Source organism: Gekko japonicus, unplaced genomic scaffold, assembly GCF_001447785.1.
Source record: "Gekko japonicus isolate JY-2015 unplaced genomic scaffold, Gekko_japonicus_V1.1 scaffold1430, whole genome shotgun sequence".
Taxonomy (NCBI): Eukaryota; Metazoa; Chordata; class Lepidosauria; order Squamata; family Gekkonidae; genus Gekko; species Gekko japonicus.
This window is the reverse complement of record NW_015176014.1, coordinates 62,645-87,055: the sequence shown is the minus strand read 5'-3', so window position 1 is coordinate 87,055 and position 24,411 is coordinate 62,645. Positions and strand designations below refer to the sequence as shown.

The following is a 24,411-nucleotide window of genomic DNA, read 5'->3' as shown; positions in this document are numbered from 1 at the left end:
AGGTGAACCCATCTGCTGTTAGGCTGACATAGCTGGAAGCCAATTCATCGATCCCTTTCACTCCCCGCACTTGGAAAAAGGGAAAGGGATCAATTAATTGGCTTCCAGCCATATCAGCCTAACAGTGGATAGGTTCACCCGTTGGCTAAATTTTCCTAGCTAAATTTTCCTGGTTTGTGTCCATCCCTATTTCAGAAGGCATTTAAAGTTTACTTCTGAGTTCACTCACTGAGTCGTGCCACCGTGCCCGAATAAAAGCCGAATAATATAACTTATTCAGGTGTGGTTATTAGAGAATCTGATTCGGCTGAATAAATACCCGAAAAATACCAAGAAGATGTTTTTTTGGTATTTATTCAGTTTGGTATATACGGAGCGCATACCCCTACTCCAAAACTGACACTGACCTTGATCTTTGAGGATGTCACTTTTCGGCTCAGCCAATGGTAACACAGCAGGCCTAAAATAACCATTTTCAGAATTAAGTTCCTGCATGGAAAAAAGAGAGAGAAAACAATTCCTGAAGAAGAAATTTGCTTCCGGGTCAGATTAACCAGTGACCCTGACTTTCCCCCTCTTCCATTATTGCAACAATATTGCAGTGGAACCAAGTCTACCTGCCATCTTGGAGTGTGTTCCTTCCATTATGGAAGAAGGACTGCCCCACATGGGAGAGAGATGCAAAGGCAGTTAACAATCCATACATATAGGCAGAGGGTGAACAGCAAATTAGCATACAACAATACAATACAAGGAATAGCCTGTTTACCTTAGCAGCATTACTATTTTTTCAAGATCCTAAAACTGCATACTTCTAATGTACTGCTTCTGCCCTGGTACCAGTGCTAATGGTTCTGATAGAAAGAAATGCTCAAATTCCTTTCATGTCAAGAGTGCAGGTAATAACACAAATGGAAAACTTCCATAAAGTTCCATGAGGGGATGCCTTTAAATTTTTGTAGCATTCACTACCGATCATCAAAGACCTTAGAAAGGCCTTAGCAATGGGAATCATTCAATTGTCTTTTCTCCATATTTGTACATATGAAGGAGAAAGGCTACCAGTGTATTCAGATATGAGAACCGCATGCCCCTAATGGTAGCAGCTAACACAGGACTTACCAGCACAATATTTTGCTCCTGGGTCCATCCTGGGGACTATCAAGCAAATGTGTGTTGGGAGTTTTAAGTAAAACTTGAGGATTCCCTGGTGTGTTGGAGCCCAATTTGGATCAGGACTTCTGCATATGGAAAAAGAAAACTTAAAGCTTCTCCTTCCCCACCCTGTACACCAATTTCCTGGCCTGAAATGGCCTCAGGAAACTGTGCATTTGCCCTGTTAGGTGATACATGTGTACCAATCAGTTATGAGAAAGTTTGTCCAAAAGGGCTGTTTCAGGTTGAAAATTTATGATTTATTTATTATTTGTATTTATACCCCACCCTCCCTACGGACAGGCTCAGGGTGGCTTACAGTGGTCAATACAATGTAACTGGTCTACATAAAACTTTTTAAATATTCATAACATTTAAAGTGCTCGCAGTATTAATAATTCATTAAATTAGATGGTGCGCACTAAATCTACCGTCCAGGTTCCCGATTCAGCGATCTTCCGGTCTCCTATGTAGGTATAGCTCTAACTCCGCATTAGGGCCAGCCTTATACTACAGATGTTCAAGTAGAATAGTTGGTGGTAATGATGGGTGGCTCCAAATTGAAAGCCTGGTGGAAGAGCTCCGTCTTGCAGGCCCTGCAGAACTGCAAAAGGTCCCGCAGGCCCCTGATCAATTCCGGAAGCTCATTCCACCAGTAAGGAGCTGCCACTGAAAAGGCCCTGGCCCTAGTGGCAGCGAGCCTGGCATCTTTAGGGCCCAGAATAGTTAGCCGATGTTGTGACCCCGTCCGTAGTGCTCTCTGGGGTATGTATGGGGAAAGGCGGTCCCTCAGGTATGCCGGACCCTGGCCATATAGGGCTTTAAAGGTAAGTACCAGCACCTTGAAGTGAATTCAGTATGCTATTGGCAGCCAGTGCAGTGACCTAAGCACAGGCTGGATGTGCTCCCAATGTGGGAGGCCCATCAGCAGCCTGGCTGCTGTGTTCTGCACTAGCTGCAGCTTCTGGATTTGTGACAAGAGCAGCCCCATGTAGAGAGCATTACATTAGTCTAATCTCGAGGTGACCATCGCATGGATCACTGTAGCCAGGCCGCCACGGTCAAGGAAGGGAACCAACTGTCAAATCAGCCAAAGATGATAAAAGGCCGACTTAGCAGTGGCTGCTACCTGGGCCTCCATTGTTAAGGAGGGATCCAGGAGCACTCCCAAGCAATGATCCCTCTAAGCTGTGGAGTCTTGTGAGCAAAAATTCTACTTTGTGAGCTACTGACATTAAAGCTGTGAGTGAGCGATTTGGCTCCTGCATGAATTAGTTTGCTCTGGAGTCATCCTTCCTGAGCTAAGACAAAAATGTGTGAGCCAGAGGCTAAAAAACTGTGAGCTAGCTCACACTAACTCAGCTTAGAGGGAACAATGCTCCCAAGCTCCTAACCTCCGACGCTGGCACCAACGGCACCCCATCGAAGGCCGGGAGCAGGATCCCCAACCCTGTACCACCACAACTCAAGCACAGGACCTCCATCTTCGCCGGGTTTAGCTTCAGCCGGCTCAGCCTAAGCCAACCAGCCACGGCCTGTAACGCCTGTTCCAGATCTTCCGGTCTGGAGTCTGACCGGCCGCCCAACATCAGATAGAGCTGAGTGTCATCAGCATACTGATGACAGCCCAACCCATACCTCCGGGCAACCTGGGCAAGGGGGCGCATGTAGATGTCAAACAACATCGGGGAAAGCACCGCCCCTTGAGGCACCCCACATTCAAGGGGGTGTCTCCTGGACCGCTGTTCCCCTAGCACCACCCTTTGTCCCCAACCCTGGAGAAAGGAGACAAGCCATTGCAAGGCAAGCCCCTGTATCCCCATGTCGGCGAGGCGGTGGGTGGTCGACCATGTCGAACGCAGCCGACAGGTCCAGCAACAACAGTGCTGACGAACTGCCCTGATCCAGGTGCCTTCGGAGGTTGTCAGTAAGGGCGACCAGCACCATCTCTGTCCCATGTCCCGGGCGAAGGCCAGACTGGAAGGGATCTAATACGGAAGTGTCATCCAGAAAGCCCTGCAGCTGTATCGTCACTGCCCTCTTGATTAATTTGCCCAAATAGGGCAAATTAGAGCCCGGCCAATAGTTGGCCAATTTGGCCGGGTCCACAGATGATTTTTGCAAGAGAGGGCGGACCATCGTTTCCTTGAGTGCCCCCGAGAACCGTCCCTCTGAGAGGGACTTATTGATAATCTCGCTAAGGGCACCTCGAAACCCCTCGTGGCCCACTTTAATGAGCCAGGAAGGGCACGGATCGAGTCTGCACGTGGTTGGACGCACAGCTGCGAGCAATCTGTCGACTTCACTGTGTGTGTGTGTGGGGTAAACCTCCTCTTGCTGTACACCATGATTCCAATCTTAATTGAGCCACTCCTGTCTGGGAATTTAAGTTCTACTCAGCAACTCCCTGAAAACATCTGCTTGACAGTTCCTGGGCCAGACCAGGAATTATGTATCATGTAGTCAACGTCCTACAAAATGTCCAGAAAATTCAGTGGAAGCAATATATCCATTTTCCTTTGACCCCCTTGATTTAAGTTTCCAGAGTCTGGATTACCTGCAGATGGCTATGTATACCTCCAGGACTGGAGACTCTTGCTTCTCCCAAGCAGCCAAGAAGTTGTACATATACGGCATGAGCAAGTTAATCAGAGAGACCAGCAGAGGCAGGGCCAGGAGCAAGGCTTCATTCCCAGTCTGCATGCTCCTTGTGAGCCTGTCATGGTGAACCTAAGGAGGAGACACTTAATGTGTTAAGGACGTCTAGATTACTCAAAACTCACTCAAACTGTAATCGGAGTCATGCCTCATGTGAGGAGATTCTCTGTCTCAGTCTATTTATTACACTGAGAACAGGCAACATAAATGACTATTTTAATTTACGAAATGCTTAATATTCTATGCTGTACTCAGAGAGAGAGAAATTAAAATGAGGAAGGAACAGGGGTGAGGATTTCAAAGATTAATGCATCTCTCCACTCCATGAATGTTTACCCCTGTGTATGGTCCTAGACAAGGGCCTTCTGCAAACCTTCCCAGGTTGTCGCCACTACAGTTTAAACACTAGCAGTGCCAAAGTAAGAAGAAATAGCCAGGGGTGTCAAACACAAGGCCCGGGGGCCAGAACCGACCCATCCAGGGTTCTTATCCAGCCTGCAAGCAACTGGTGTGAGGGGGGGAAGGCAGAAGGCTGCTTGGGGGACAAGTGGGTGCACAAAGGGAGATGTATGTTTGAAGCTGTCAAGAAACAGAAAGGAAATTGCTAGGGAGCAAGACTATGAGGCTGAGGTAAAATAGTGTGGGGGGAATGGCAGTGAAGGTGGAGAAAGAGGAGGCATGGTGTTTTTCCCCTCCAGCCTCCTTCGACCACAGCTCAGTGAGGATAGGCAAAGCCACTACATTGCGGGGTGGAGCTGAGTAGCCAACATTGCCACTGCCGCACCAAACGGTGACCATGAGGGGGGTTGGCAAGAGGTGGTGTGTGGAGCGGTGGTTTGCCAACGAAAGGACAGGGCCAGCAGGGGAGAGAGGAGGAGGAGGACCGGCATGTGGATTGGGAGGCAACTGGGCTGTCTTGTGCATGCTGTAGGGTTGCTGGGTCTGCCCCCCCCCCGTCCACCAGCAGAAGGTGGGGGTTAGGGTTGCCAGCTTCAGACTGGGGAAGCCCTGGAGATTTAGGAGTGGAGCTGAGGAGAACGGGGACCTCAGTGGAGTAAAATGCCATAGGGTCAACCCTCCAAAGCATCCATTTGTTCCAGGGGAACTGATCTCTGTAGTCTGGAGTTGACTTGTTATTCTGGGGGATCCCCAGGTTGCGCCTGGAGGCTGGCATTCCAAGCGTGCCACTCTAAGGGGAAAAACATCCCAGCCTTGGAAGCAAGTGGAGGAGCAACGGGGGAAAAGGCGCCATAGTCGCCACCACATGTTTGAACAGCTGCAGAACCAGGAGGCAGCTTGAGCGTCAGGGAGGCTGGTGGATGGCGACCTCCCTTCTCCCCCACACTTGTTCTTAGCCCATGAAGCAAAAGAGTTTGCAAGAGGACAAAAAGCACTCCTTGGAGGTTTTGGAAACAGCCTCTCCATCAGGCCTTCCCCTCAGCCCCAGTCCTTCTGTGGGAAATGCAGGAGGTATGACAACAAGCGGCGTTTCCAAAACCCTGGGACCCGCCTGAGCCAGGACCCTGTCGCCTGGGTCACCCGGGGCCAGTCACTCAGCCTGGACTCACTGTAGCTAACAGCATCATAGATGTTGGAATGGGAGATCTTATGGGTCACTTACTTGGTGTATGTATTCAGAGAAGTAGTAGACAGCAATGACACAACCCAGAACTGTGCCCAGGGATATCATCCAGGCCAGCAGCAGGACTACCAACCTCTGCAGTCTATTACACAGGTTTAATGGGTGTGACCTGGACTGCCGCTCAGCCAGACACTCCTGTAAAAGCAAAAGCCAACCAGAATGGTTCAGCGCAGGTTTGAAATAACTTCCAAAGTTGTGGCCATCAGAGAATGCACAGCCCTCTAAATAATCCACCATTGGGCCAGCAGCAACTCTATTGATAAAAACAACTTGAGAGACTTCAGGGCCTATGGGAGTGAGCTATAAGCCTCTCTAGATCAGGAAATGAGGAAAAATAATTGCAAGAAAAGACGAAGGCATAGAAGACTATAGTCTTCAAGACATAACATCTTAGTGCAATCCTAAAAATGCTTTCCTGGGAATCAGAACCCACTGAACAGACTTCAGTAGGATTCTGAGTAGATCTTTTAGACACCTCTTGCCAAACCCAGACTCCAGCTGTAGAGAATGCTGATCCATTTCTCCTGGTGGTGAGATATGCTAAAGACTGTAAGCATTTAGTAAGTTAGAAACTGTTTTCCCGTTGTTTTTTTTAATGTATTCTGTAGTTCAACTTTGTAGTTTTTCTCCATTGCCTGTTTTGTGTATAGAAATAAACCTGTACAGTTTGGCTTTGAAAGACTTGCTGGATTATCTTCCCCAAGCACAGCTGCTTTGAGCTTATTTTGCCATAATTACTTGAGATTGGAAGAGATCCTGCCCCTTTGTCACACCAGCACACAGCCTCACATCTGGTGCAGCCTGTCTAATAAATCCTCAGAATCCCCCCAGATAGTGGCAGGGAAGCTACCAAAGGTGTATCCCTGGAGTCCAAAAAGACTGGGAACGTACACAGCCCACAGCTGGGATCAGAGAAGCACAGGGATCTATGATCAGAGATCATTACACCCAAGAATTCAAAGAAATGCTGGATTGTGATTGAATTAAAATCTACACTGTAGAAGAGGTTATCTGGCCAAACAGCAAATTAGAGCTGACACTGGTTAAAAACTACAGTTGGTTTGAAGTGGTATCAGCATTGTGGCATAACGGGCCTAACAGATTGTCAATGCAACTTCACATTCATGAGCAGGAGTTGCAGATGCTTGACCTCCAGAGAGCCAATATTTTCCCTTTTACAGCCTGAATTCCCTGCTCGGTACTTACCTTCAGCTGAGTGCAGATGTTTTCACTCTGTAGTCCAACAGAACGTGCCTGGATCACCTTATAATCCCAGGCACAGAAAACTTTAACTGCCAGGTCCCCAGAGGCACTGCCCACACGATAGCTTTCCCCAAAGGAACGAGACATGCTGCAAGGAGAAGGTACAACAATGATTATGATTTTTTGGCACCTATCAGACAGAAGGTGGTTTTATTTTCAGGGTATGGGCCCAAAGCAAGGCATGATGCAGAAATTGTAAGATACCCATATAATTTCTGATTGCTGTGCAGAGTGAACGTCAATGCATGACGAGGTCTTCTACCTGAGAAGATACAGATACAGGGGGAAGAAAGTGCCTTGACTCCATGCAAAACAAGCAGGGGATGCCTCTCACCTGTACACTAGCAGAATGCATGTCACAATGAAGGCGACCCCAACAGCAAACAAATAAGCCAATGGCATATTGTATGGCAAATGTACATCCTGGGATTGCCAGCAACGTGTGATGTTAGAGCCAGAAGCACATGGATCATTGAGAGTGAAATTGCTATAGTACCCATAATACATCAGTGTGTGACTGAAGTAGCCCTGTAAAGAAAAGAAAGAGATTACTAGCTGCAGGTGCAGGATTTGTCACTCTCCAGATGATGTGGATGTGGCTTCATGGGGTGGTTTCACACATGCATGTTTGTTATTTACTTAATGCAAGCTGACTTACACATGTACAAGGGCCCTGATAGATAAAACACTAAGAACATAAGAACATAAGAGATGCCAATGTTGGATCAGGCCAAAGCCCCATCCAGTCCAACACTCTGTATCACACAGTGGCCAGAAATATCAGTGCCATCAGGAGGTCCACCAGTGGGGCCAGGACATTAGAAGCCCTCCCACTGTTGACCCCCCCAAGCACCAAGATGACAGAGCATCACTTGCCCCAGAGTCCCTATCTATACCTTGTGGCTAATAGCCACTGATGGACCTCTGCTCCATATGCTTATCTAATTCCCTTTTGAAGCCGTCCATGCTTGTAGCCGCCACCACTTCCTGTGGCAGTGAATTCCATGTGTTAATCACTCTTTGGGTGAAGAAGTACTTCCTTTTATCCGTTCTAACCTGACCACTCAGCAATTTCATGGAGTGCCCACGAGTTCTTGTATTGTGAGAAAGGGAGAAAAGTACCTCTTTCTCTATCTGCTCTTTCCCATGCATAATCTTATAAACCTCAATCATGTCACCCCTCAGTCGTCGTTTCTCCAAGCTAAAGAGCCCTAAGCGCCTTAACCTTTCCTCATAGGGAAAGTGTTCCAACCCTTTTATCATTCGAGTTGCCCTTTTCTGCACTTTTTCCAAAGCTATAATATCCTTTTTAAGGTGTGGTGACCAAAATTGCACACAGTATTCCAAATGAGGTTGCACCATTGATTTGCACTGCATATGAAATCTGTGAATCCCCTCGTATCTAAAATACAGTGCTTTTCTGCATTCACACACATTTAGCCGCCAGTCAATGAGAACATAAATAAGAGATGAACAATCTGTATCTCTTATCACAATAATAAAATTACATGTAAATCACCAATTGCCAGTTTCAATCTGATGGGATTTATAGGCTGAACAAGGGTCTCCCCAAGCCTTATCCCTCACAGGGTCTAAAATTCCCAATTCCTTCAACAATATATGTGTGTGTGGGGAGGGTCTGGATTTTTTAAAAAACACACTCCATTGTACCTGGATACAGTGTTGCACTAGGATATATCATCCAACACATGCCTTTGATGGAGGTGTGCTAATTTATCCTGGAGGTGGATGAAAATCAGACCCACAAAAACCTGTTACAGGTACACCTCTCAACCAGGTCCTTAGATGAGAGGGAGGGAGAAGAACATGGTTGAGAAGAGACCTCCTGGCACGGGCAAGAGTGTGATTTCATCTCATGAATACTCACTGCTCCAGTGAGGGGCTCAAGCCCTGTGAAGGTTTCGTTGTTAGGTGTGGCAGGAGGGTACGCAGCCTGCATGGCGACCACAAAAACCAGCAGGATGAGGAAGAAGAAAAGATTGAACATGATCAAGGTCTTGAGGAACAGGAAGTAGGAGAGAATGCTGGATCCAAAGCGACCACTGATCTGCTTAAGGGAGTAATGCCAGGGCTGGAGAGTATGGAGAAAGGAAAGCCAACTGTACCAGAGATTTCGGAACCCCTGCAAGGAAAACAAGAGAGTTCTCTTTAGTTGAGCATATTCTAGCCAACTGTGTGGGATAAAACAACTAACTCCGTTGACTTCTCAAAAATGGAAGTGGGGACTAAAGTGCTCCTGTACTGAAAAGAAAGAGGCCATTTTGCCCTTGGCAGTCATTCCCTATCATGCCTTTGGAAGATAAAGAAGCAGACTGGCAGCTTCTGCTTCAGTTGTGAAACACTCTGTTTCCGTCTTCCTTTTGTGTAGTAACCAAGGAACAATTTCCATTTGGGCAGCTCCTAAAAAGTGTTACAGAACTGACAACTCTTGCCCAAACTGGAGAGCACTGTGAATCTACTTGAATCCAGAGTCACCCCCCTCCCCACCTTTTGTCACCACTGCGACTGACAGAAAATATGTATTTACTCAGTGAAATAACGTGGTAAGATCTTCCTAAAATGTTAGAACAACCTTCCAGCCCTGATGGAATCAGCAGAATCTTCAAAGCTGGCAAAAAACATAACAAAGTGGGTCAAAACCTTCTGCAGTTGTTCCTTTGGCTCTCCAGAGAACTGTGACAATCCTTAGAAGAAACTCAAGTGAACCTTTCTCCAGCTCCGTACAGGCCACATTTCCCCCACATAAGTCAGTGATGTCAGAGCCTATTTTTTCCTCACAAGGAAAATACATGTATTCTTAAATCTTATTCCTTAGGATGTTTGTACAGCTGGGGTATGAAAAAACGAGGAATGATTTTATTTGTACAAATGGAATTAGCTCTCTTGCTGAAAGGGGAGGGGGCAGCATATCTTCAACAGAAGTGAAATCAGGCCTCCATTTTGGCAACATCTGCATTGGGCCTAAGCACAGATTCTCCTCTTTGTCTGTGGGCAGGTGTGCTAAAGAAACACCTTCCTAAACTACACAGAATGGGGTGAGGTTCAGGACTCACTATGATGACGTAGTATTTAAGCCGGCTGCAATGTGACAAAGGAGCTGTTGTCTTGGGTTTCCTCAAGGTACCTGAGTGCCCACTTGAGTCTTGCCTACAAAGCCAAAAACAGAAAAGACTGCTTAAACGCTGTGCTTCTGGAAGGAATTTGGTTCTTTGCCTGGCTTTCAGGCACAGAACCGTCTGCATCTTATTTTTGCACTCCCTGCTTGAGAAAAGCTTACGAGCAGAAAAGGTGAAGCACATGTACCCACAGCCACTCACCTGAGGCTACGCTTCTCTGCCAGGCTCAAAGGCATTGCTTGCAACATATTAACACGCTGACTTGCTGGCAAGCTCTGGAGTTCTTTTACCAGCAGGTTGCGCTTGGCTAGGGAAGGAGGACAGTTAAAAAGAAAGATATCAGAGCAGGTAAGTACAACAGTATTTTCAGTGAACATCTCAAATTTTCGCTGCCTAAAGGGAAAAAAATTGTCACAAGCCTAGCCATCTTGCTCCCACTAGATTCTGGTATGCAGCTCAGTTTTTAAAAATACCACACAGACATGGAGGTTGAAAGCAGGAAAACTGAACCACATCTGGACTCTGCAACCATTGTTCTAGAAAAGCAACTGCCTCAGTCATGACACCATTTTGAAGCTGCCCTTGTACAACTCTCTGCCCAAGGAGAACACATGGAGCCGCCTTATACTGAATCAGACCCTTGGCCCATCAAAGTCAGTAGTGTCTACCATGCCTTGCAGCAGCTCTCCAGGGTCTCAGGCAGGAGTCTAAGGGAAGAGAGATGTCCACAACTTGATACTGCTGTGTTTAAGGACAGTGGCTATTTCAGACCTCGTAGTGTCATTTGTCTGGAAATATAAATTGCCCCATCTGTATCCGTGAAAGAGCTCAGTTAGTAATAATATTTCATAAATAGTCAGAGAGAGGGGCTGAGTATGTAAAAATAAAATAAATGATGGCACATGGACTACAATTATTTCCCTATAATGCCGATCCACCGGAGAGGCTACAGAGATAGATGGATATTGGGTTCATAAGAGACGCCAATGTTGGATCAGGCCAAAGGCCCATCCAGCCCAACACTCTGTATCACACAGTGGCCAGAAATACCAGTGCCATCAGGAGGTCTGCCAGTGGGGCCAGGTCATTAGAAGCCCTTCCACTGTTGACCCCCCAAGCACCAAGAAGACAGAGCATCACTTGCCCCAGAGTCCCTATCTATACCTTGTGGCTAATAGCCACTGATGGACCTCTGCTCCATATGCTTATCTAATTCCCTTTTGAAGGGTTCACCTCCTCGCTTCAGTGAGGGCCAAGCATGAATCATCTTCCTAGCTCTTTCAACAGACTTACTATCCTCTTCTTCACGACTGGAATCCAGGTCTATCCCAAGCTGCCGGAGGCTAGGTCGTGCAGAGTGGGACACTTCCTGCAATGGGGGACGGGTACTTCTACGACGCAGTCTGGCAGTGCGATTATAATACTGGGAGAGGATGGCTCCTCTATTGCGACCTGCAAGCAAAAGACAAGGCACAATGATGGTAGGGAATAAATAAGGGGCCCACCTAAGGTTGTCAGCACCAGGTTGGGAAATACCTGGAGATTTTGGGGGTGGAGCCTGAGGAGGGTGGTGTTTGAGGGAATTTAATGGGGTATAATGCCATAGAGTCCACCTTCCAAAATGGCCGTTTTCTCCAGGCGAATGGATCACTGTCGCCTGGAGATCAGTTGTAATAGAGGGAGATCTCCAGCCACCACCTGGAGGTTGGCAACCCTAGTCCCATCAGGGGGAAAGGTTTACTTCTCTGAACTTCAGCTTTCAATCCCCACATTTTGTACCCTGTTCTGAAATCCCCTCTCACAAAACAAGCTAGACTGGGACCAGGGCTTGCAAAGGGGGCTTCCTTGAAGACTCACTCCACTCACCAATTGTACGGCTGGGCATGCTGGCTAGGATGCGCAGCGTCGCTGAGGAGAAACCAGGATGTTCCTCTGTCTGTTCTGGTGCTTCGCAAGCCTCAGTCTGGCGGGCAGGGGACACTATATAGGCCAGATTCTCTGGAAGGAGAAAAACAACTTTTTTTGTCTTAAAGGCATGGCACTGGACAGCCAATCTCCTGCTAGCTGCCCTGTTGGAGCCTGGAACCTCCATACCTACTTTCTATCCCACACCTACTTTCCAGTTTAGCATACATTGGCATTTTTCAAACTTTTTGAGCTCAACCGTCCCCTCCAGACTTATTCTGCTTTCCGCCCTGAACTGTTTTGTTCAACAACAGTGCCTGCAGAAATCCTTGCATGCGGTCATGTGCATACATTGTGTTGCTCTGTGCAAATTCCTACAGATCAAGGTGTTAGATCAAGACAGCTATGACCCTTTCTAAAACCACACACAGAGAAACACCATTAGAACAAGACAGCAGCTCTTCCTAAAAAAAATCTAGTTGAAATATTATAACAAAGTGGGAAAACAGTGCATGAATGATGATCCTCTGCTAGAAGGATTAAAATTGCCATGTGGCTGGAAACTGAGGGACCATTCCAGGCGCAGCACCTAGTTCACAGACAGCTCTAAAACTGGCCAAATGAGAGAAACACAATGATGACACAGAGAATCCTGACATTCACTGTGCAGTTGTAGTTAAAGGTAAAGGTAAAGGTTCCCTTGCTCGAAAGTCAGTCAAGTCTGACTCTAGGGTTGCAGTGCTCATCTCCGTTTCAAAGCCGAAGAGCCAGCGTTGTCCGAAGACGTTTCCGTGGTCATGTGGCCGGCATGACTAAACACCAAGGCGCATGGAACGCTGTTACCTTCCCACCGAAGTGGTACCTATTTATCTACTTGCAATTTCTTGCTTTCGAACTGTTAGGTTGGCAGGAGCTGGAACTAGAGACGGGAGCTCACTCCGTCATGCGGCAACTCGGGTCTTGAACTGCTGAACTACTGACCTTCCACAGCCTCCAGTAGTTACATCTCAACAAAATACATTTGAAATGCAAATGTGTCACTTTTTACCCATAGTGAATAATAAATCCTTGTGCTTCGTTGAAGTTCTCAAATATGCCAGGTATGTTTTTGTGGAGATTCTGTATATGATGGAAAGCAAACTAACTGAAGTTGTGATAAATTCTTATAGACTTAGAACATAAGAACATAAGAGATGCCAATGTTGGATCAGGCCAAAGGCCCATCCAAAGGGCCTTTGGCCTGAAGTTCACTAACTGAAGTTGTGATAAATTCTTATAGACTTAGAACATAAGAACATAAGAGATGCCAATGTTGGATCAGGCCAAAGGCCCATCCAGTCCAACACTCTGTATCCCACAGTGGCCAGAAATACCAGGTGCCATCAGGAGGTCCACCAGTGGGGCCAGGACATTAGAAGCCCTCCCACTGTTGACCCCCCCCCAAGCACCAAGATGACAGAGCATCACTTGCCCCAGAGTCCCTATCTATACCTTGTGGCTAATAGCCACTGATGGACCTCTGCTCCATATGCTTATCTAATTCCCTTTTGAAGCCGTCCATGCTTGTAGCTGCCACCACTTCCTGTGGCAGTGAATTCCAAGTGTTAATCACTCTTTGGGTGAAGAAGTACTTCCTTTTATCCGTTCTAACCCGACCGCTCAGCAATTTCATGGAGTGCCCACGGGTTCTTGTATTGTGAGAAAGGGAGAAAAGTACCTCTTTCTCTACCTGCTCTTTCCCATGCATAATCTTATAAACCTCAATCATGTCACCCCTCAGTCGTCGTTTCTCCAAGCTAAAGAGCCCTAAGCGCCTTAACCGTTCCTCATAGGGAAAGTGTTCCAACCCTTTTATCATTCGAGTTGCTCTTTTCTGCACTTTTTCCAAAGCTATAATATCCTTTTTAAGGTGTGGTGACCAGAATTGCACACAGTATTCCAGATGAGGTCGCACCATTGATTTATATAGCGGCATTATGATATTGGCTGATCTGTTTACAATACCCTTCCTAATAATCCCCAGCATAGCATTGGCCTTCTTTATTGCAGTCACACACTGTCTCGACATTTTCAGTGAGTTATCTACTACAACTCCAAGATCTCTCTCTTGATCTGTCTCTGCCAGTTCAGACCCCATCAACGTGTATTTATAGTTAGGATTTTTGGCTCCAATGTGCATCACCTTGCACTTGGCCACATTGAACCCCATTTGCCATGTTGACGCCCACTCGCCCAACTTTGACAGATCCCTTTGGAGTGCCTCACAATCCTCACTGGTTTTCACCACCCTGAACAACTTCGTATCATCCGCAAATTTAGCCACTTCACTGCTTACTCCCAACTCCAAATCATTAATGAACAAGTTAAAAAGCAGTGGACCAAGTACTGATCCCTGTGGTACCCCACTGCTTACACCCCTCCACTGGGAGAACTGCCCATTTATACTCACTCTCTGTTTTCTATTAATTAGCCAGTTTTTGATCCATAAAAGGACTTGTCCTTTTATCCCATGATTTTTGAGCTTACTTAGGAGCCTTTGATGAGGAACTTTATCAAAAGCTTTCTGGAAGTCAAGGTAAACAATATCTATTGGATCCCCCTTGTCCACATGTTTGTTCACCCCCTCAAAGAACATTAACAGGTTAGTGAGACAAGATCTTCCCTTACAGAACCCATGTTGAGTCTGCCTCAATAGGTTTTGTTCATCTATGTGCCTACTAATTCTTTCCTTAATAATGGTTTCCACCAATTTACCCGGTATCGACGTCAGACTGACTGGCCTGTAATTTCCCGGATCTCCTCTGGAACCCTTTTTAAAGATGGGAGTGACATTAGCTACCTTCCAGTCCTCAGGAATGGAGGCTGATTTTAAGGAGAGATTACATATTTTTGTCAGGAGATCCACAAGTTCACAATTGAGTTCTTTCAGAACTCTTGGATGTATGCCATCTGGGCCTGGTGATTTATCAGTTTTTAAGTTGTTTATCAGTTTTAGGACCTCCTCTCTCGTCACCTCAATCTGACTCAGGTCTTTCAACACCCCTCCCGAACTCAGCGGCTCTGGAGTGGGCAAGCACCTCTCATCTTCCACAGTGAAGACGGAGGCAAAAAATGCATTTAGCTTCTCAGCCATTTCCCTATCATCCTTCAGTACTCCTTTTACCCCTTGGTCATCCAAGGGCCCCACTGCCTCCCTGGCTGGTTTCCTGCTTCTAATGTATTTGAAGAAAGTTTTATTGTTGGTCTTTACATTTTTTGCTATATGCTCCTCATGAATAGTTTTGGTGTTCCTGGCTTTTAATTATACTTTGAGTATCAGAGACCCTACACTAAAATTGGAAGCTTCACTTTATATCTTCCGCCAGGCCTTCAATTAGGAGCCGCCGCCAGTAACACCATCAACTACTACACCTGACCATCTGGAGCACGGGACTGGCCCTAACCCATCGCCTGGCCTGCTATTTACATCTGAGAGTATGTGGGACACTGCTGGACTGAGACCTCGGATTCCACAGTACGAGCATGCCACCAATCCTTCTACCTTTGGAACACTTTAAATCAGTATATGTATGACAGAATTCTGATTGTTTATTTTTTAAATGTTTTATTGGTTTTATGTATCTAGGTACTTTGTACCGCTTTTGTGAGCCGCCCTGAGCCTGTTCGCAGGATGGGCGGGGTATAATTATTATTATTATTATTATTATTATTATTATTATTATTATTATTACATCATCATCATCATCATCATCTTCCCTCCGAACACATGCACTGATTTTATGGTCTGAAAAACAGACTTAGTCTCAGCACCCTTCCTTCTCCAACAATGCCAGACTGTACTGGAGTGACTATGGGTGCCTGCAGAATTCTGGAAACTCAGCATTTATTGAGAAAAATTAAATATCCAAGTCCAAAATCCTAAGAGCAAAATATAGGTACATAAGAGAAATGCACCAAGGTAGTTCTGGAACAGCAGGAGGAAAAGAAAAATATAATATGGATAGGGTCTTAACATATTTTCATAACGGAAATAGCAGCCTAGTAAGCAAGGTTATTTCATTTATTGCCATACCAGGCCTGGAAATAAAAATAGCAACATAATAGGAGGTTATTATTATTGGACTGGATCCAACCAGCTTTTTAGCTGGTAAAAATGGAAGGTGGGATCCCATGTTACCTCAAAAATGTCTGTGCTGGAGATCATGGGACCTTCATGGACCATGTTGGATAGGGGTTGTAGTGAGGAGGGGAATTGGGTGAAATTCAGTGAAAAAGCTGGGTGGTTCCACTGTAACTATTCATCACTCCCCTTTTAATCAATATGGAACTGAGATGTAACATTTCTCTCACTGCATGAAAACAAGTACAACTACCAATGTCGGGGTATTTGGGTCAGACAGAGATGATGGTCTTTACTTGCTGCTCCTGCGCTTGGCAGGACGAGAGATGAAACACGTGCCACAGATGGCACAAAGGAGACATGCTGTTATGACATGGTTATTCACAAGTTGGTGAAACATATATAATATAACAACTGGGCTGCCTGGGATATTCTAAAATATGGTCCTATTGTAGAAACTTGCTCTTTCATTGATTGGAAAACACAGTTCTCTGAGTTGTTTGGTCTGTATAGCTTTCTGAGTAATGTATATCTGTTGAGCTGTTTGCAAAGAGATTTTGAGAAGCACTTGAGAAATTATATTTAATTACTTGGCACAATCTATTCATTTAGCCCAATGCCTCGATGCCCAGAGGAAATCTCCCCTAGTGATTGTGCCTGGAGTTTACAGAAAACATGGGACTTGCTTGAGCCATGAAACCAATGCGCAGGAGAAGCAAAAAAGTAAAAAACCCTCATTTTAATGACACCTGGGAATATAACATATGATCATTGCCAAATTTGTTTATTAATTTGTGAATTAATGCATTTCCAATTTGGTTATTCCAGTGACTAATAATTCTGTGGCATTTTAATCATTTAGCAAACCCAATGAGATATGATAAACGTATTTTATTGAGGATACATTATTTGCTGTATTTCCCTGAAGTGTCTGAAGAGGCTCAAGATTAAAACATCATTTACCTCTATAGCTTGTGATCTTCTGAAGTTTACAGAAGTAAACACAAATTCTTTTAATGTAGATAATGATTGACATAGAGGTATCTTGCTGCCTATGAGTCTCAGGGCCATCCAAATGAAGGACTTTCTCCCATACTAGCAACACTGTGAAGAGGTTTAAGTTCTGCTAAGGCCAATGACACTTTTCATCTCCGTGAAACTGAAAGGAATGGAAAGTTTTTCTCCTTCAAAATAATGTAGGAGGCATGTGCTTAAGTATAGGAGATAGTGAAAAAGAAAAAAAAAGGAATGGAGGAAAGCCACTGAAAACTGATGACTCATTCAAAATGATATTAGTAGGCACCTGGAAGGAGAGAGATTATCTGCCGAGTAGAGCTTTTCCAAGGCTCACCCAATAAGCTCTCATGACACCAAGGCAAGAATCACCATCACAGGATGTTATAGTTACAGGGTGTTTGCCATTACAAAAATTATGATTTGTTAGCAATTTGAGTTAGCAATTTGTGTCCAGGTGAACTGTGATTCCCTTGCAATGGGAGACCTCGCTGAGGTGATGTCATCCCGGGGATTCGTTGAGGGTTTCACACTCCCCTAGGGCAAATTATAACATCTGGAAAGGCCATCAGATTAACTGAAGGTCAGATAATGATATTTATACTGTACTTGCCATGGGATATTTATACTGTATTTGACATGGGAAGCAACTGACAGATTTTACTTGCAAATCAAATGAAAAAAGCATACTTTGTTCACATTCTGCTTTCATTGCGTAAAGGTAAGCTCAGTGGACCAAACTCTTAATGATAATTTGCATTTCGCTTTGGCACCTAGTCTATGGAGGGAAAGTGATCCAAAAGCAGGATAATGGTTTAAAATAAGAAACTACTGCCACTGTGACTTTGTAGCTGGGAACTGAGCACCAAGTCAGAGTGTACATCAGAAGCATTTTCCCTTTCTCCCTTTCTCTTTCTGTCTCTGCAAGAAACACCAGCTTATGAGGAAAAGAACAGTCATGGTACACTACATTAAACATATACTTCCTACTTCAGAACCAGGTTATTTTCCCCTGCTTAGTAAGCTGAGTGATGGCATACAAGCACCAAGACTCACCTCTTCCCCTGGAAGTTACATTTGTCATCTCCTGCATCTCCACCAGCTCCTGTTCAGCCAGCCAGCTCTGCTCCTGGATTAGCTGGTGGAAGGAATCATGCACAGCACCTTCATCATACGGACTTGGGGTCTGGCTGCAAGAATCAGAAAACCAAGATTCAGATCTGTTCACCTAGCATACTGTCCAAGGTGACAGCATTCCAGCCTTCAGTGGATTCACATGAGATAATCTTGGAATCAGACATATATAATGAACAAGCCTAAGAAGGGAAGAAATCTTACCTAGCTATATGCCTCCTCAGCCTTAGCTGTTCTTGTGGATCATGCAACACACACATATAATATAGGTCTCATATTGAACTTTGGGAATAAGAGAGCTCAGGTCCTGCCAAGCTGCTTCTCCAAAGAGCTACTTCAAATATTATAGCAGAAGTAGGCACACATTACTAGTTTCTAACACTCAAATCATATTTCATCCCTCAGTCTCTTGACTCAGTTCGGAAGCAACATGAAACCATGGTTTAATTAAACTGTGATGACTACAATCATCTGAATGCAAGCCACTGCATGAACTTTGATTAGGTAGGGCATGTCAAAGCAGAATGTGAAACCATGGACTGAAGTTCACCCAAATTAGTATGGCTTTGCATGATGGACAAATGCAGACATCCTGGCTTGCTAGCAGCACTACCTCTGCCACAATGAAGACAACTGATAACAGATGGCTCTCTGCAGAAGTAGTGAGGGAAAGAAAGAAGAAAGGCAATAAAAAACAGCATTTGTTGAAGCAAACCAGGGTTTGACTTATCTGTGAACCAAATCTTGGTTTCATCAGCTACAGTTAAAATAAACTTTGGTTTGGCATTATTTCTCATCAGGCCTACAACTTTTACCTACACCTTGGTTCCAATACAATGGAAGCAAGAACCTCACTGGCTCCCTTCTTTTACATTGGGGATCAGAATTTCCCTCCTACAGACCAGTGAGAATAGTACCCACATGGAATATTGCAGGGGAATAGGCCTCAATCAAGCCCTCAAGGTCCAGCAGTGATTAACCCAGAATTATCTCTTGGATGAGAGTATGGACCTGCAGAAGCCCTTTGCTTTGGTACTGAAAGCTGCACCAGACCACTTCTAGTTTTTGAACCCTTTCTCAGAAACAAAAAGTATTAGCAACTCTTGTTGTTTTAACAAAAAGTGAGAGATCCCAGGACCCAAATTTATTGGAAGAGTAGGTACAAGTTAGAGCACTGGTGGCTTATCACTGTGCAAGCAAAGGAGATGGTGCCATTGCTCTTATAACTGAAAGGACTGGTCCTCCTGACCTATTCAGACCACAAGACTGGCCTTGAAAGTGTGTTTACAGGCTTCTCCCAGGGATCTGAATAAGGATCTTTAGACCAGGGGTGTCAAACATGTGACCCGGTGGGCCGGATCAGGCCCCTGGAGGGCTTTTATCAAGTTCGCAGTGGAACTGGCTGTCTTCTGCTTCTTCTTCCAGTTCTGCTGCTCCTGCATCATTGTAGGTTTGCAGCTTACAGATACACACCTGAACAGCATACTCAAGATTGCAACAGCACAGACATTTTGATGTAATAATTCAGAGCAAGAGGTGTCAGTTATTAGAGACTGTTAAATAAACAAAATATTGCAAGAGTGCTAATGTTTTAAGAATGTTTTTATTTTAAGTAAAAAAAAAAACCTTTGTGTTTGTGTCCTTTATAAATTTTATATCTCCGCTGCCTGGCATTACATTTTATGACACACATGGCCCGGCCCAACAAGGTCTCATTTATGTCAGATCCGGCCCTTATAACAAATGAGTTCGACACCCCTGCTTTAGACCCTGTTTTAAGCAGGAACACAGGGCAGGCACAGGTGGAATATGAAATATCTGTGACAGCCCATGATATTGCTGGAGGTGTGTGTAAGTAGCTAGAGGCCAAAGACTCTCCGGACTCTAGGGCTGGAAACAACCCTGAGGAGTTGTCTAATCTGGAAGAAAGGTTAATTAAATCTGTTTTTACCATTTCCCACTCCTCCCCAGAGTCCCATGAATCCTGAATTTCTAAGCTCCCAACTCAAAGCTTTACTACTTGTATTGCAGAAAAAGTGGAAGTCACTGCTGTCAGTTTCAGTAATAGGCCTTGGTGGGTAGCCGTGTTGGTCTGAAGCAGTAGAACAAAGTTTGAGTCCAGTGGCACCTTTAAGACCAACACAGTTTTATTCAAGGTATGAGCTTTCGTGTGCATGCATCTGAGGAAGTGTAGTATCTGAGAAAGTGTGTGTGCACAAAAAAGCTCATACCTTGAATAAAACTTTGTTGGCCTTAAAGGTGCCACTGGATTCAAACTTGTTCTAATAATAGGCCCTGTTTTTCTTTTCAATGAAAGACCTGACACATTAATGGAAGAGAGGTATACGCAAACTTTTAGATATTATAATTGCTATCTTTATACTCTGGAAGTCTCAAAATGACAGAAATACAAACTAATGTTGTAGTGCACTGTCATTGCACTCTGCAAAGTATGCTCTTCCCCCGGCACAATCAGTAATGCTTATAACTGGAGACAGAGTACTGGGTTAAAAATAAAAATGCTTAAGTAAAAAAGACCTATTCCTCTGGCTCAGCCATCTCACCTCCAAAGGTGTGTGTGTGGGGGGGGGTATGGCTCAGGCTCCATTCCATGTTTTTGAGGGGGAGGGGGGCTGGTCACGAGGTGCTCAAGGCAGAGAATACCTGATCCCCCCACTTCCGGCCTACCACTATTCTCCCATATATGCCCATGCCCACTTGCCTGCATGCCCCTCCCATGCCTTTTCTCCCACCTTCTCAATGACGTCCACTTACCACCCATGCTCCTAGCCACCCACATGCCCTTCTCCCAGAATGTGTGGCTCCCAGAGTGGACAGAATGTGTGGCTGGAAGCACAGGGGGTGAAGGCTTGCAAGCAAACTTCTGGGTGGGGAAAGGGCATGCAGGTGGGTGGCAGAGGATGTGGATGTGAGGGTGGCAGCCCAGCGCGAATCCCTGGGCCCTGGCATCTGCTCCACCTCAGGTATGCCAGCGCCAGTCCTGCCTGCATTGATGGTTGTCAAGCTCAGGCAGGTTCATATGTGGACAGGTAGTCTGTTCACAGACTGCTTGCTTATTTATTTGTAACAGTTCTACGCCACTTCTTCGGAGTCCTGTTCAAGGCAGCTTACAATTAAAAAACATAGTATATAGAAAAGCCATTAGGTCTTTAAAGTTCAAAAACAACACTTTTGAGCCCGGAAGCTAACAGATAGTCAGGGAAGCTGTTTAAGCACTAGCAAGATGTGTTGCCTGTATTACAAGTGTTGAACAAAATAAAGTTTCCAGACAAACTTCAAAGGGAGCTCCATATAGCGCACATTCGAGTAAACTAACTGGGAAGTGACATGGATATGGGTCACTATGGCCAGATGTTGCTTTTTAAGGAACATTAATTGATTTGTTGTTGAAGGCTTTCACAGCCAGAGTTCATTAGTTGTTAGAATCATAGAATGTTAGAGTTGGAAGGGACCTTGCAGGTCATTTAGTCCAACCCCCTGCTCCCTTGGACTGCAACAAGATCAAATCAGTCAATCCTAAAAGAAATCAACCCTGACTGTTCCCTGGAAGGCCAGATAATGAAACTGAAGCTCAAATACTTCGGCCACCAAATGAGAAGGGAGCACTCACTGGAGAAGACCCTGATGCTGGGAAAGATTGAAGGTCAAAGAAGACGGGGATGGCAAAGGATGAGATGGTTAGACAGTGTCATAGATGCAACAAACATGAAATTGAGCAAACTTCAGAGGACGGCGGAAGACAGGAAAGCCTGGCGTGACCTGGTCCATGGGGTCGCGAAGAGTCGGACTCGACTGTGCGACTGAACAACAACAACAACCTGCACTCTGCGGGAACATAGCCGAAAGATAGCCCTACAACATACCCGAAAGATGGTCATCCAGCCTCCACTTGAAAACCTCCAGCGAAGGAGCATCCACCGCCTCCTGAGGCAGTCTGTTCCACTGCTCAGCCACTCTTACTGTTAGGAAGTTTCTCCTGATATTTAGCCGGTATCAACTCCCTTGTAATTCCCACCCATAAGATCTAGTCTTGCAATCCGGAACAAGAGAGAATAGATCTGCTCCATCTTCTACATGACAGCCCTTCAAATATTTGAAGACTGCTATCATATCCCCTCTAAGCCTTCTCTTTCCCAGGCTAAACATACCCAACTCTTTCAGCCTTTCCTCATAAGACTTGGATTCCAACCCTCTCACCGTCCTGGTTGCCCTCTTCTGGACACGCTCGAGCTTGTCAATATCCTTCCTAAAATGTGGTGCCCAAAACTGGACACAGTACTCCAGGTGAGGCCTGACCATAGCAGAATAGAGCGGAGCTACCACCTCCTGTGATCTGGACATAATGCTTCTGTTAATGCATCCTAAGATTTTCTGGGCTGTATGGCCATGGTCTTGGCATTGTAGGACCTGACGTTTCACCAGCAGCTGTGACTGGCATCCTCAGAGGTATAACACAGAAAGGTGGAGTACTCTCTGTGTCAATGTGAGAAGAAAAATGGTAGGCAGGTAGCCTACTCAGGAATGTGGGGTAGGGCTGAGTCATTATCTTGTAGGAGTTCCCCAGGCTGTGACATACTAATGGAGGAGCTCTCCTGAGGAGGTTCTTTTGCATATGGATTGGCTGTTGAAATTCTAATCTTATCTGTAGTGCTACTGTATGATCTTTCTGTGTTGGCGAAATGTCAGGTCCTACAATGCCAAGATCATGGCCATGCAGCCTAGAAAATCTACAACAACTAATTTAATTTATTTATTAACATGGTTGCTGCCCCTCAGCAACTTGAAGCCTGATTTGTCTTTGCCTGCCAGAAGATCCACCATGTACTGGCATGACAAGGTCTTAAAATCATGCAATACAGGTATCTGTCTGTAGCTGATCTTAAAGCACCCCCAAGCTGTGAACCTCTAAGGTGAACCAATCTTCTTGATCGCCATCACCACTGACCAACAGCATTTTAGAATTAATCTGGACCGAGCAGATTTTCCAAGTACTTGGTGTCTCTTGCCCAATTTCAGCTTTCCAGGAGACACAGAAGTGTATTAACCAATTCTTGTAATGATTTCTCTCCCTTTCTAGTATGAGGCACCTGAAAGTTTCCCTTGCTGACTTCTGTAGTAATGAGACAGGCTATGTGCATACCAGATCTCGGGAGTACAAACTGTTTTGTGTGGGAAAGAGAGAGACTGAGAAACGAAATATCCTCCTTGGAAAATTTTCTAGTCATCAGCCATGTGTGCACCACATTTCAGATCTCTGGAAATACACTCTGACTCCCTTATTTTGAAGGACAGAAGCATATGTGTTTCAAGTTCAGATTTTTCAAGAAAACTAGCATGCCCTGGGTATATATCAATTTCAGAGTTTGTTTATGCTGATGAGGAAGCAAAATTTAAAATAATGTTTTAAATGGTGGGAATGCAGCTTGACCATCAAATATACATAAAACTGTAACACTTACCTGACGTTCTCAGGGCCAAAGGTGAAGGTCAGTGTGTGGGCCATCTTGAGTTCTCAGATCCACAACCTCTTGCGTATCTATCAGCTTGTTTCTGTCTTCATTTTTCAGAGGCAGACATTGAAGTACCACTTGATGTTACTTGTTTGAGAACTGCTTGGGCTCATCATAGCAAATGTACAAGACTTTGAGGTCAAGACAACTGACCTGACCTTCTGCTGACTCCTGGGACCAGCAAAGCAAGAGCAGGGAGCCTGCACAACATGTAAGCCTGTATACTACAAGGAACGTAAAAAGAAAGAAAGCAGAGCTATAAACACCTCCCCACCATCTTCCCTTGCAGGACTTATTACAAAATACCAAGTTTGTATCACGCAACAGCTGTCCAGTCAGTTGTGAACAAAGCACCAGGAAGAGGAAGGAAGCAAAGTCCAGACAAAGGCTCCAGTTCAGTGTGGTGGTGCAGTAACCTTGCTCGGCGTTTCAATGCTCAGATAATGCAAACACAGCAGCTAGTTCCAGGCCTGTGTACTTCCCGCCCCTTGGGGTGGGAAAGCAGAGAGGACCATTCTGCCTTTCTGGGAATGAAATTGGAGGGGCACGGGACGGGAGGTCTCCAAATTTACTTATTTAATCCAGACTGGACAACAGCAGAGTTAGATAAGCAACCAAGGCTAAAGTTTCTTTTGATTCTCCGTGTTCACTAAACAACCCTCACCACCTGTTGCCAGGGTGATACGGATTTTTACAGCCTGAGGCGCACAGACGGTGTGGCTTCAAAGTACAAGGAGAGTCTAGCCCCCTGCATTCTGGGAGGAGGGGGAGCAGGGCTCACTAACAGCTCTGATAAAGATCTCCCTCACCAACGCTTCATTTGCTTTGAGCCCTGAACTGCAAGCAAGCAAG

General features: G+C 45.3%; 1 protein-coding gene across 1 annotated transcript in view; it reads right to left on the bottom strand.

Annotated features, from left to right (window-relative positions):
* The window catches only part of TMC6 (transmembrane channel like 6), a 39,278-nt gene extending 15,528 nt beyond the window's left edge, over positions 1-23,750 (bottom strand). The window contains exons 1-12 of the mRNA XM_015426562.1: positions 23,509-23,750; positions 17,951-18,084; positions 11,722-11,853; positions 11,149-11,307; positions 10,057-10,162; positions 9,793-9,886; positions 8,607-8,861; positions 7,053-7,246; positions 6,662-6,806; positions 5,435-5,590; positions 3,713-3,885; positions 408-489 (exon numbers count right to left, since the gene is read on the bottom strand). Of these exons, the coding sequence (XP_015282048.1) occupies positions 408-489; positions 3,713-3,885; positions 5,435-5,590; positions 6,662-6,806; positions 7,053-7,246; positions 8,607-8,861; positions 9,793-9,886; positions 10,057-10,162; positions 11,149-11,307; positions 11,722-11,853; positions 17,951-18,084; positions 23,509-23,552 (1,674 nt within the window). The 5' untranslated portion in view covers positions 23,553-23,750. The remainder of the gene's footprint in view (positions 1-407; positions 490-3,712; positions 3,886-5,434; positions 5,591-6,661; positions 6,807-7,052; positions 7,247-8,606; positions 8,862-9,792; positions 9,887-10,056; positions 10,163-11,148; positions 11,308-11,721; positions 11,854-17,950; positions 18,085-23,508) is intronic.
* Between the last annotated feature and the right edge of the window lie 661 nt (positions 23,751-24,411).